This window comes from Gossypium raimondii, chromosome 7 (genome assembly GCF_025698545.1).
Source record: "Gossypium raimondii isolate GPD5lz chromosome 7, ASM2569854v1, whole genome shotgun sequence".
NCBI lineage: Eukaryota > Viridiplantae > Streptophyta > Magnoliopsida > Malvales > Malvaceae > Gossypium > Gossypium raimondii.
The window spans coordinates 16259154-16270433 of NC_068571.1; the positions used below are offsets into that span (position 1 = coordinate 16259154).

General features: G+C 33.6%; 1 protein-coding gene across 1 annotated transcript; it reads right to left on the minus strand.

Moving 5' to 3' along the window:
• Window positions 1-4212: 4212 nt before the first annotated feature.
• On the minus strand, window positions 4213-6872 carry LOC105800657 (WUSCHEL-related homeobox 13). The gene is made up of 3 exons (XM_012631909.2): window positions 6464-6872; window positions 4957-5409; window positions 4213-4600 (listed from the first exon to the last, which is right to left on the minus strand). The coding sequence occupies exons 1-3, from the start codon at window positions 6666-6668 to the stop codon at window positions 4515-4517; spliced, it is 744 nt and encodes a 247-aa protein (XP_012487363.1). The 5' UTR covers window positions 6669-6872; the 3' UTR covers window positions 4213-4514.
• Window positions 6873-11280: the final 4408 nt, after the last annotated feature.

An 11280-nucleotide genomic window follows, 5' to 3' on the forward strand; every position in this document is an offset into this window, starting at 1 on the left:
GGTTGATCAAGAAACATGTAGTAGAGGCCACTTCAGTCCAAAATGACTTCGCTAAGTTGGCATTCGACAACATACATCAAACTTTCTCTATAATTGTTTTGTTCATTTGTTCTGTAAGGTCATTTTATTGAGGAGTATGACAAACTATCAAGTGTCTCATGATCCCTTCTGACTTGCACAGTTCATTAAACTTATCATAACAGAACTCTAAGCCATTGTTTGTGCGGCGATGTTTTATTTGTTTTCTCTTCTATTTTTTAATCATAGTTTTCCAAGACTTAAATGTGGAAAACACATCGCTTTTCTGCTTCAAGAAAAATGCTCAAACTTTTTTAGAAAAATCATTAATAAGTGTTGGCATGTAATTCGATCCACCTATTGAAGGCACTCTGGCTAGCCTCCATATATCAGAATGAATATACTCTAATGTTCCCTTCATGTTATGGATTCCTCTGGTGAGTCGAACTCTCTTTTGCTTCTCAAAAATGCAGTGCTCAGAGAACTTCAGTTTGTAAATTCCTTGTCCATCAAAAAGTCCTCTTTTGCTCAATTTTGCCATGTCATTCTCACTCATATACCCTAGACACATATGTCAAAGTCTAGTAACACCATCACCTGACAAGGGTAAGGAATCTGCAGCTGCATCACCAATAACAGTAAAACCCTATAAAATATATAACTTGACAGTCTTTCTCTGCCCTTTCATCACAATGAAGGAACCTTTGGAAATCTTTAAAACCTCACTTTCAGTTGTGTATTTGTACCTTTTTGAATCAATAGTACTCAACGAAATCAAATTTCTCATCAAACATCTTAACTTTAATCGTTCTAACACCTGTGATTTTACACGAAGCATTATTTCTCATCAAAACAACACCTTCAAACATTGTTTCATAAGTTGTAAACCAATCCCGATTGGGACTCATGTGGAAGGTGCAGCCCGAATCAAGGATCCACTCCTTGCTCACTTTAGAATTGTTGACAAAAGCGACTAGAAGTTCACTGTCGCTGTAGTCTTCTACAACATCAGCTTCGCCAGATTTTTCTAGTTGTTTGCCCTTTTGATTCACAACCTCCCTTTTGATCTTATTCTGCAATTTAAAACACTCAGATTTAATGTACCCCTTCTTCTTACAAAAGTAACAAGTTTTACCTCTGTTTGAAGACTTCAATCTTCCTTTAGATTTACCGTGAGGATTTCGTTCCTGTGTCCTTCCACGATCATCATTAGTATTTCGATCTTGTCTCCCACGAACAAAAGGACCCTCTCCTTGAGAGTTGGGTTTAACCACAAGATGTTTCATCTTGTCATACGAGGTTAAAAAATCATAAACATCATCAACTGTGATAGACTCGCGGCTATACAAAATCGTGTCCTAAAGGTTGAATAAGACAAGGGCAAAGAACAAAGCAGAATCAGCCCTAGATCTTCTTTATCATACTAAACCTCCATGGCCTTAAGATCCGAGAGAATTTCTTTAAACATTGTTAAGTGTTCGTGCACAGAAGCACCTTTGTCCAAACGATGAGCATAAAGACGTTGTTTCATATGCAGCTTGCTGGTTAGAGTTTTCGACATACATAATTGCTCCAACCTCTTCCATAATGCAGCGGCGGTCTTCTCCTTCATCACATCCTGTAAAATTTCGTTAGACAAATGCAGATGTAATTGTCTTAATGCCTTTCGATCTTTACGCGTTTTCTCTTCCTCTGTCAATGTTGAAGGCATCTTATCTACCCCTAGTAGGGCATCCTCCAAGTCTATTTGCGCAAGAACTGCTTGCATCTTTATCTACTACAATGCGAATCTGGTGTTACGATCCAACATCGAAATTTCATACTTCAAATACGTCATGACCATGATTGAGATGAACAACTCAAAAACTCTTATACTAGTTTGTAAAAAACTAGATCGTTGATAATGGCTAAGAATCGAAAAAGAAGAAGAATAACACACAGAATTTTACGTGAAAACCCTTTCGGGAAGAAAACCACAGGCAGAGGAGAAGATAATTCACTATGTCGAATTCAAATAATACAAGAGGTGAGACGACTACGTCTATTTATAGGTTTGTAAAATCATATTCTAATCAAAGTCAAATAGAAGTAATATAGTAAGTTTAAAACACCTTATTCTAATCAACAACATATAGAGGAAGTAGACTTCTATACGGATGTCACTTGTAAATCCCCCTATCTTGCCACTTATATTTTATTTTCACAAGAATTTGAGTGACACAATTCTAACATCTTGTTTATTTCTGAATTCTTTCGTTGTTGTAGTTTTCTCCTTTTTGGTATTATTCTAAAGACATGATTTTGTGCATCGATTTATACTATCTTATTCATCGTTTGTACTACGTGTCATGTTTTTATATTCTTATTGTTCATGGTTCTTATTAATAGTAGTATTTTATTAAAATAATATTTAAAATATTTTAATTAAAATATTTAAAAAGAATTAACATCAGAATAGAAAGTAAATAAAATACGATGAAAATAAAGAATAATAAAACTTTTAAAAGAAACATTTTCGCTTTGTGGCTCTCTATTTTGTGTGCTCTAAATCAGTGTGTATCATGTGAACTTATATTAGCTATCGGTTGGATTGTGACGTTAATTTTTAAAATATTAAAATATTTATAAAATTTATATAAATTAATGCTTTTTTTGTTCTTTCTCTATTTCATTAGTAGACATATTTTTATAATATTTTTATTCTTTCTAAACATTTAGATAAATATATTATTTATGTAAGCCATAAACACATAATAGCTTTAATGAAGTTAACATACCTTTAGTATTTTCTTTTATAAAATAAACATCACTTAAAGTGCTTTTTGGGTTCATGAGAGTACAATATATCAATTTTTCAAATACAATAATCACACTAGCAATAAAAATTTCTAAATGAAATATTAAATCTCTAATCAATCCTAAATTCTTCAAGGATTTATATTAATCATCCTCTAAAATTATTACCCACTCACGATACAAAATCAATAATTCCAAAATGAAAATAAAATAAAATAAACTAGATCTTGCATACAAAATCTTAATCTATCATAAGAAAAACCACAATCCTAATTTTTAGAGATTAATCGATAAAGCACAAAAGTAAAAATATAATTGTTACCAAATTAAGTGACCAACATGAAAGTATTCAAAGATTAAACACCAATTTTGCAAAAATTCTATAGAGTAAGAGAATAAATAAAACTTGAGGAAAAGTGGTTAGTGTTGGAAAAAAAATCTATGGTTTGATATATTATTAGTTAATTTAAATTTACAATAACTTATTATATTTTATTTCAAAAATTATTTATGATAATCACTAACTTTATAATAAATATAAATCAATCAAATAACTTGTTTAACTTAGATATAATTTTATTTTAAAATTAAGAAATTAAACTTTATTTACTTTTACCGTCAAATCAGAAAAATGTGAGTATAAAATACAAATAACTTGGCATCTAAAATGGTTCAATCTAAAATAATGCATATATTAAATTAAGCTCAAATGGTTGAACATGAAAAAACTATAACCCTCAATGACTCGACTCTAAAACCCTCAATGCCTCGAACTCAAAATAATTCAAACTTTTTAAAACTCAAGTTGACCGACCTAGATTGATCCAACTCTCAATTGACAAGTCTTGTCTATATGCTATAAGTTAGGAGTTTGAGCCTTATTAAGCCTAAACTCTTTGGTTTTCGGTTTCCATAGCTTTGCCTTTTTGGGCATTAAGAGGTGCCCCACTTTGTGAACTTGCTTCATATTCAACCACCTAGACTCTCCATAAATTGAAGGACAAAATTATAAGGCCAAAACAAAGCATAAATATCTTGTGAATACAATATCGCACGTGTATAGAAATATCTATCAACTCCCAACAAATAACACTTCGTATACTTTTTCCGAGGAATCAACCAACCCTCAACTTCTTATCTTGTTTGATAATTCACTTTCTTTTTTCTTGTTTGATAATTCACTTGTTTGCATAGGTTTCTTTTTTGCAAGCATTTATATAAGAATTTTTTTGATCGGAGAGAAATTGATTAAGATGAACATTCATTCTAGACTAATACTACATGCAATGGAGTTAAGCTTGCGATTGCAATGACTCACCCACACACTACATTACCCAACCAACATATGTTACACGTCCAAAGTTTTAACTATCAAAATCAAACCAAAGAATCACCAACTCCAACAAAATCAAGCATGATCATATAATTTAATGAACAACTTGCCAAAACATTCATGTAGTTCCTTCTATTAACAAAACAACCAAAAAGAAAAAGTCAAAGCACAATGGCACACTAATATTCATAATTCATACTAGGAAGTCTATTTCCAACTTAACTGCCTCATTTCACGTTCATACTACAAGTATTAGCTTTACTATGTTAAGCATGCTATGGTTCCATGATTAAACCGAGCCACACTCGAGCCTAGTCCACCAACCCGAGTCTCGGATGGCATGTGTGCAGAACCTGGCTGTCATGTCTCACCCTGCCATGCCGTAGTCACCTGCCTGGTCATAAATGTTGTAGCTCCCAGGCATTCCCATTTTTCCAGACAGATGTTCATCTCCTGCGTCAATTAAATAGGGCTGCAATAAGATAACTGGTATTTTGGACTCCTGAAATACAATTACAACCTAGCACCTGCAGACAACATATTGAGATATCTTTTCTGCTGGAAGAATGATTGGTTTTAACTGTAGAGTGGAAGGCCTGCCATGAAGCCTCGAGTATATAATAACTGCAGCATCATTTAGATTTGCTGAATTATCTATTCTAACACACATCCTGAAACGAGAATGCTATCACAAACCATCTTTGCAAGTGGATTTTTCCTTCATTACATTTCAGAAATTTTAGGATCCTCCTACTAGCATCAAAACGTTTTCAATTTACATAGCGATAAGGAGAAGTTAATATTCTAACCGTTGAATGTAGTTGGATTGGACATTACACCCAAGAAATGCAGTTCAGAGGTTATCTCAGGGTTCTGGAAACAGAGATCTTCAGCCCTTGGTGCAGGGTTCTGCCCAGAGAGAAGATTCTCGGGCTTCGTCTTCTTTTCATTCGGTGACTCGACTTCTGTCTCTAGTTCTGATTCAGCATTGTTGGATGATGACCCCAGTTGCTTCCTTTTAGACCGAGCCCGTCTATTTTGAAACCAGTTATAGACATTTGTTTCAGAAATTTGGCCATGCTGGCTCAGTTCTGAGGTTATCTCTTTGATCTTTTGCTTGCTTGGAGTTCCAGTCCCCTGATCAAAGATTCGTTCCAGAATCTGAAGCTGCACTGGAGTTGGAGTCCACCGCTGTCTAGCAGTAATTTTGTGACCAGCAGATGTCATTAACGGGTCACAATACAGGCTCCCCAGCCTACCACCTGCAAGACAGATGATTGTTTCCTTTTCTTTTAGTTTTTCAATAGCCAAACATTGAGTCTTAGAAAATCAAATATTCAGTCACAAAAAACCATTTCAAGATATCCAAGTTAAACTGCATTATCATCAGCTCCTAATAATTCATAATGGTTATAAAGGCTAAACAAATCCGACAAGATCAACAGAGACAGAACTCACTACATCCTAACTCTCATAACAACATATTCATGTACAACACTTCCAATGGTGCCATCAATTGTAAGCCAACACAGGAAGAAAGAGCCAACAACCATGTGGTCTGTTGGAGGAGTATTATAAGAATCAATCATTGGCAACCTAAATTATTTGATAAAGCATTGTTCTGATATTAAAGTTGTCACAAAGAAGGAAAAGACTACTATTGGTAATAAGGACTTGGGTTCGACTCTGTTTAAGCGCCAAACCCGGTTCAACTTGGAATGTTGTCTGGTTGAATGTGTGTATTAGACCGATATATATATTGGTAATCGGGAAACAGATAAGCATTAAATTGGTATTTAACTCATTCAGCACTGGAAGGGAGGAATTATATATAGGATAAGCAATAACGAGGCAGAGGAAGAGAATAAAGCACCCAAATCAGTACATGAAATTGACCCAACTGAACCAAACATTTAATAATGGAAAAAGCAGTGTTAATTTGTATAGAGGTCCCTGAAATCATTCAGCAATTTCATTCAATTTTGGAGCAAAAGTAATTAATTTCAATAGTACGTAGGAAGAAAAGACGATGAATGAAACCAAAAGGCTAAAAACAGAAGAAAAAAAAAAGTGTGCAGCCAAAGCCAATGCCATAGCGATTCCATCATCACTTCACTTAGAAACACAAGACCCATGGGTCAAAAAACAAAAAAGAAAGGACCCTCGGAAACCAGCAATATCCATTTTAGAAAATGACAAAAAGGAAGAGAAAAGGCCATGATATGAGATTAGAGAAGCCAAAAATGAAAGACGCCATGAAAAAAGTTTGAGCATGACATGCATATAACGATATAAGGGGAAAAGAAAGGGAGAGGCCTGCGAGATCTTGCTGGGCAGTGAGGTTCTTATGCATCTCAACGAGCTGCTCACAAATGGCGGCATAAACAGCAATTTGCTCTCTGAGAGTCTCCAACTGTTCATCGGTCATCACTTTGACATACATTACTCCACCATTATTCACATTTACATTCAAAATCTCTCTCTGGTTTTGATTCTCTTGATCTTCCCATTCCATTATCATGATTTTTTTTTCCTTTTTAACTTTCACTCATATCATAACTCTATCAATCTATCGCGATTTATCTGTCATGTCTTTTGTCTGAGGAAGGGAAAGTCAGTAGTTGCTCAGTCCTCACCAAAGCAAATGAATAGAAAAAAAAAAAAAAGGAAAAAGGTGAAAGTTGAAAGTTGAAAGGAGAAAGGAGAAAACTTCGAAAAGTAGGGAAGAAATGGACAAAGAGGGAGAAAATATTGTTAGGATGTTGGCGCTTGGCGGGGCTTAATGCGCTTTCCAGCGTAAGTTAGCAATAAGGTATGTTTTTTCTTTTGGCTTTGACTTGGACTGTTTTATTATGGTTAAAATTAGGATTCATATTTTATTAGATGATGACAGCCAAGATATATTAGAAAAATTAAAATTAACTCTTAAATTACGCTCTTTATTTGAGTTAAAGATTTAAATTAGAAAACCACAAAGCATTAAAATCTAATTAAACGAAAATAAAATAATCCCTTCTCTCCCGCTCCATTTTTTCTCCTCTCTTCTGTCAAAACATTTGATAGGTTTAATGCTTGGGATTAGTATGGTGATTGTGGCGAAGAAGAAATAATGGGGAAAAGACGTGAAAGAATAATTAATTAATTAATTAATTAATTAATTAAAATTTTAATAAATAAATAAATAAATAAGAGTATCATGTGTCACATTTTGATTCACTCTAATTTTTTTAACAATAAAAGCTAACTTTAGCTATGAAATTATAATTTAACTAATAATTAAAAATTAAATACTTAAGTTTTACAAAGAATATAGTTTGAGAGCCAATTATTCAATTAAGTATTAAATTTAATTAATTTTATTTTTAATGATGTCACAACATTTGTTATATTAAAAAAGCATTTTTCCAATTTGACTATTTTGTTATTCATCCAATCATAACTTACTCTTAGCTATAGGAATGCTACAATGATGGTTCTCGAAACCATTTTTTTGAAAAAATAAAAATTAGTTGTCGACTTAAAAATAAAAATTGGGAGTCGCCACCGATCTTTTATTTAGGTATGATCAGACCACCTTAAAAATAATTTTAGGTCTGCGCATTTTGAGAAAACAGGTTCGGGAGTCGATTACGCACGAGAAAGGGTTGCCGCCCTCGTGACGCCCAAAATTGGTACCGAATTGATTGTTTAATATCTTAATGTCGAGATTTTGAAAAGATTTTAAAATACGATCATTTTATCTTGAATTGGATTATAAAGCTCTCTTATTTCAAAGGAATAAATTGTCACACTCAGTAAGTTAGAGTGTAATATTTCGAATCCTCGAAATTAAGTTTGTCCCTTTCTAAAAAATTTAACACGTTTTAAAAAAAAGGATATTTGATGATTTAAGTCAATCGAGAAATTAGAATCCAGTAAGTTAGGGTTCGGTTTCTCAAAATTCTTAAACATCAAATACTACCTTTATTTTAAAAACGAGAGAACAAAATATCGTACCCAGTAAGTTAGGATCCAATATTTTGAAATCTAAAGAATTTTATTTTAAAAAATGCATGGTCTAAATAAAGTGGATACTTGATGATACGAATTCATCGAGAAGAATTGAAGCCCAGTAAGTTAGGGCACAATTCTCTCGATAATTATTAAACACCAAGCCTCCTTTTTTAGGAACTTTTTTTAGGAACTTTGAAATAAAACAATTGTAATGTCTTAATGAAATTTAATTCTTACAAACAATATAATTGAATAAAAATATACAAAGTAAATGATGAATGACAAACTAATTCTACAATTTGGAGCACACACATATATAATGCATTAACATTTATAATCAAATCAACTAATAATCAATCTTACAAATAACAAAATGAGAATAATCAATACAAAATAATTTAATCACAAGTAAACCAACCAAAATAATCTAAATGAATAAAATTTTAAAACATAGAATAAAATTTTATAAGTTACAAATTATAATAAATTTTGTACACATATATATGTATATTAAAATAATGAAAAAATAATGAATAAATAAAATTACTTCATTTGAAAGAATTTGAAGGCAAAATTAAATGCATAAACATTTTTAAAATCAAGAACCATGACCAACAAATTTTAAATCCAATCTTAAACAAAATTAAAATAATAGTATATAAAATAAAGTAACTAGAAAATACAATAGACTTAAAATATTAATATGTAATGCATTTAAAAACAAAATACAAACTAAAATAAAATTTACTATGTTCTAAACCATAATAAATTTAAACACTATTGAAAATAAATATAGTATTAAGTTTTAAGATGAAAATATGATTAATTTGTGTTTAAAATATTATTGAATTTAAAAAACCTAATTAGTACTAAAATGAAATCCATTTCGACTTTGAAGGACTCAATCAGTAATTAAACACAAACATCGTAACAATCCATGTTAATCATAGAAACGACGTCATTTAAATTCGAATCTAAATGAATACAAAATTAAACTCAAGGTATAAATTACAAATAAAAAAAAGAAACCAAATTATAAATTTATTAAACACGGAGGGACTTGTTGAATAAATAAACCCAAATGATCCATAGTGCGCGGATCCTTCTCGGGTCGGGTCACCGTTCGGATCGGGTCTTCAAAACGACGCTGTTTCAGAGCCATCGCATTGACTCCAAACGGCCGCGTTTCATCTCCGTATTTAAAGACCAAAACCTTAAAAGATTATTTCATTTCTGAAAACCTCAGAAGAACAGACACCCTCTGCGCCGTTCTGCGCACTAAGGGCGCTCAAGCGTTCTCCGATCCAAGCCTGGTCTCCGATGACGACGGAGAAGGCCCGAATCTCGCCACCAAGTAACTTTTATCCCTTTTTTTTTATTGATGTTTCTCCTTTTAACAAAAACTCAGTAGTGTACAAAAATAAAAAAATAAAGAGAAAAAAATAAAATAAAAACAATCTGCGAATGCCCCAGAAAAAGAATCCTCAAACCACCTTTTAGTATTTCGATCTTTGTATTCTGAATGCGTAAATCCGTTACAGTGTTCGAATCGGTCTTCTTATAGCCCGATTTACAGAAAAATAATGAGAATAAAAAAAGGGTTCCCCTATTCTGTTCTTTTCCTATTTGTCTTGCCTGTGTGTGTTTTTTTTACGGTATTCACCACTGGAGGTACGGAGGTGGCCGTAAGGAGGCGCGCGTGGCTGGGAGGCGTAGTGGTGCACGTGCGGGAGGAGCCTGACCTGCCTGCGGCGCGAATTGTTCCAGAAACCCTAGGGTTTCTGAATGTTTCAAGTAGATGGGCCACTTCGAGTTGGGCTAGTGTTGGGTTATTCGGGTTTGGGTATTGCTAATGTATTTTGGGTTAGGGTAGAGTTGGGCCTGTAATTGGTTAACAGTTTGTAAATGGACATTTAAAATGGACTATTTTTTATTTGTTGTTTGTTGTTGTTGTTGTTTTTTTTTATTTCCTTCTGATTTGGGCCGGGCAAATTTGGGCTATTACAGCTGCCCCTCTTTGCTCATTGTCGTGTAACGGGAATGAAGCAAAGATTTTAATAAGGCCAAATTTGCCTAGTCATGCGAGATCTTGGTGTTCTTCTTCAAGTAGCCTCATTCCATCCTACTGCATCTTCAGAGGTATAGGAATTGGTGCCACGATCCACTCCACCGCAACATCGGGGAGATAAGACCTGATACGATCTACTCTACTATAACTTCAGAGAGATAAGATCCTTTATTTTAATCCACTCCACTGTAATCTCAGGGAGATAGGATTACTAGCTTCAATCTGCTCCGCTGTAATCTCAAGGAGATAAGATTTCTGGCTTCAATTTGATGCGATCTACTCTACTGTAACTTCAGAGAGATAAGATCCTTTATTTTAATCTGCTCCACTGTAATCTCAGGGAGATAGGATTACTGGCTTCAATTTGCTCCGCTGTAATCTCAAGGAAATAAGATTTTTGGCTTCAATCTGATGCGATCTACTCTACTGTAACTTCAGAGAGATAAGATCCTTTATTTTAATCTGCTCCGCTGTAATCTCAGGGAGATAAGATTACTGGCTTCAATCTGCTCTGCTGTAATTTCAGGGAGATAAGATTTCTGGCTTCAATCTGATGTGATCTACTCTACTGTAACTTCAGAGAGATAAGATCCTTTATTTTAATTCGCTCCACTGTAATCTCAGGGAGATAGGATTACTAGCTTCCATCTGCTCCGCTGTAATCTCAGGGAGATAAGATTTGTGGCTTAAACCTATTTCTTTACACTTGAAGATGAGATTTGCCGTCTTCGATTTGTTCCGCTATTGCTTAGGGAGACAAGATCTGTAATTTCCCAGATCTGTTCTCTGGGGAACATGACCTGCATAATGAACTTAATTATGCTTAATGATTAGGATGACATGATCAAAATGAATCAAATGATCCTAACTAGACATGTGAACAGTGTTTGCATGAATGCGAAGTTTTATTTTTTCAAGAATGATCCCGCTTAGGTTGTCATTAATTGAAATTTATTAAGGCTTTGTGACTGACGTGCTACAACGCCTTCTCGCTTGACCGGCTTTTCTGAAAACATTTAGCAAGGTTGCCCCCCACTGTAAACCTTAAAGTTTAATCTATTAGGGCACACAA

What these genes read in the sequence shown, in the direction of transcription:
- LOC105800657 (XM_012631909.2), bottom strand. Translation starts at nt 6,668, where the DNA reads ATGATAATGGAATGGGAAGATCAAGAGAATCAAAACCAGAGAGAGATT. An exon ending in TGCCCAGCAAGATCTCGCAG is followed by an intron (nt 5,410 to 6,463) that starts GCCTCTCCCTTT and finishes TCTGTCTTGCAG; the next exon opens with GTGGTAGGCTGGGGAGCCTG. An exon ending in CAATCCAACTACATTCAACG is followed by an intron (nt 4,601 to 4,956) that starts GTTAGAATATTA and finishes TAATTGACGCAG; the next exon opens with GAGATGAACATCTGTCTGGA.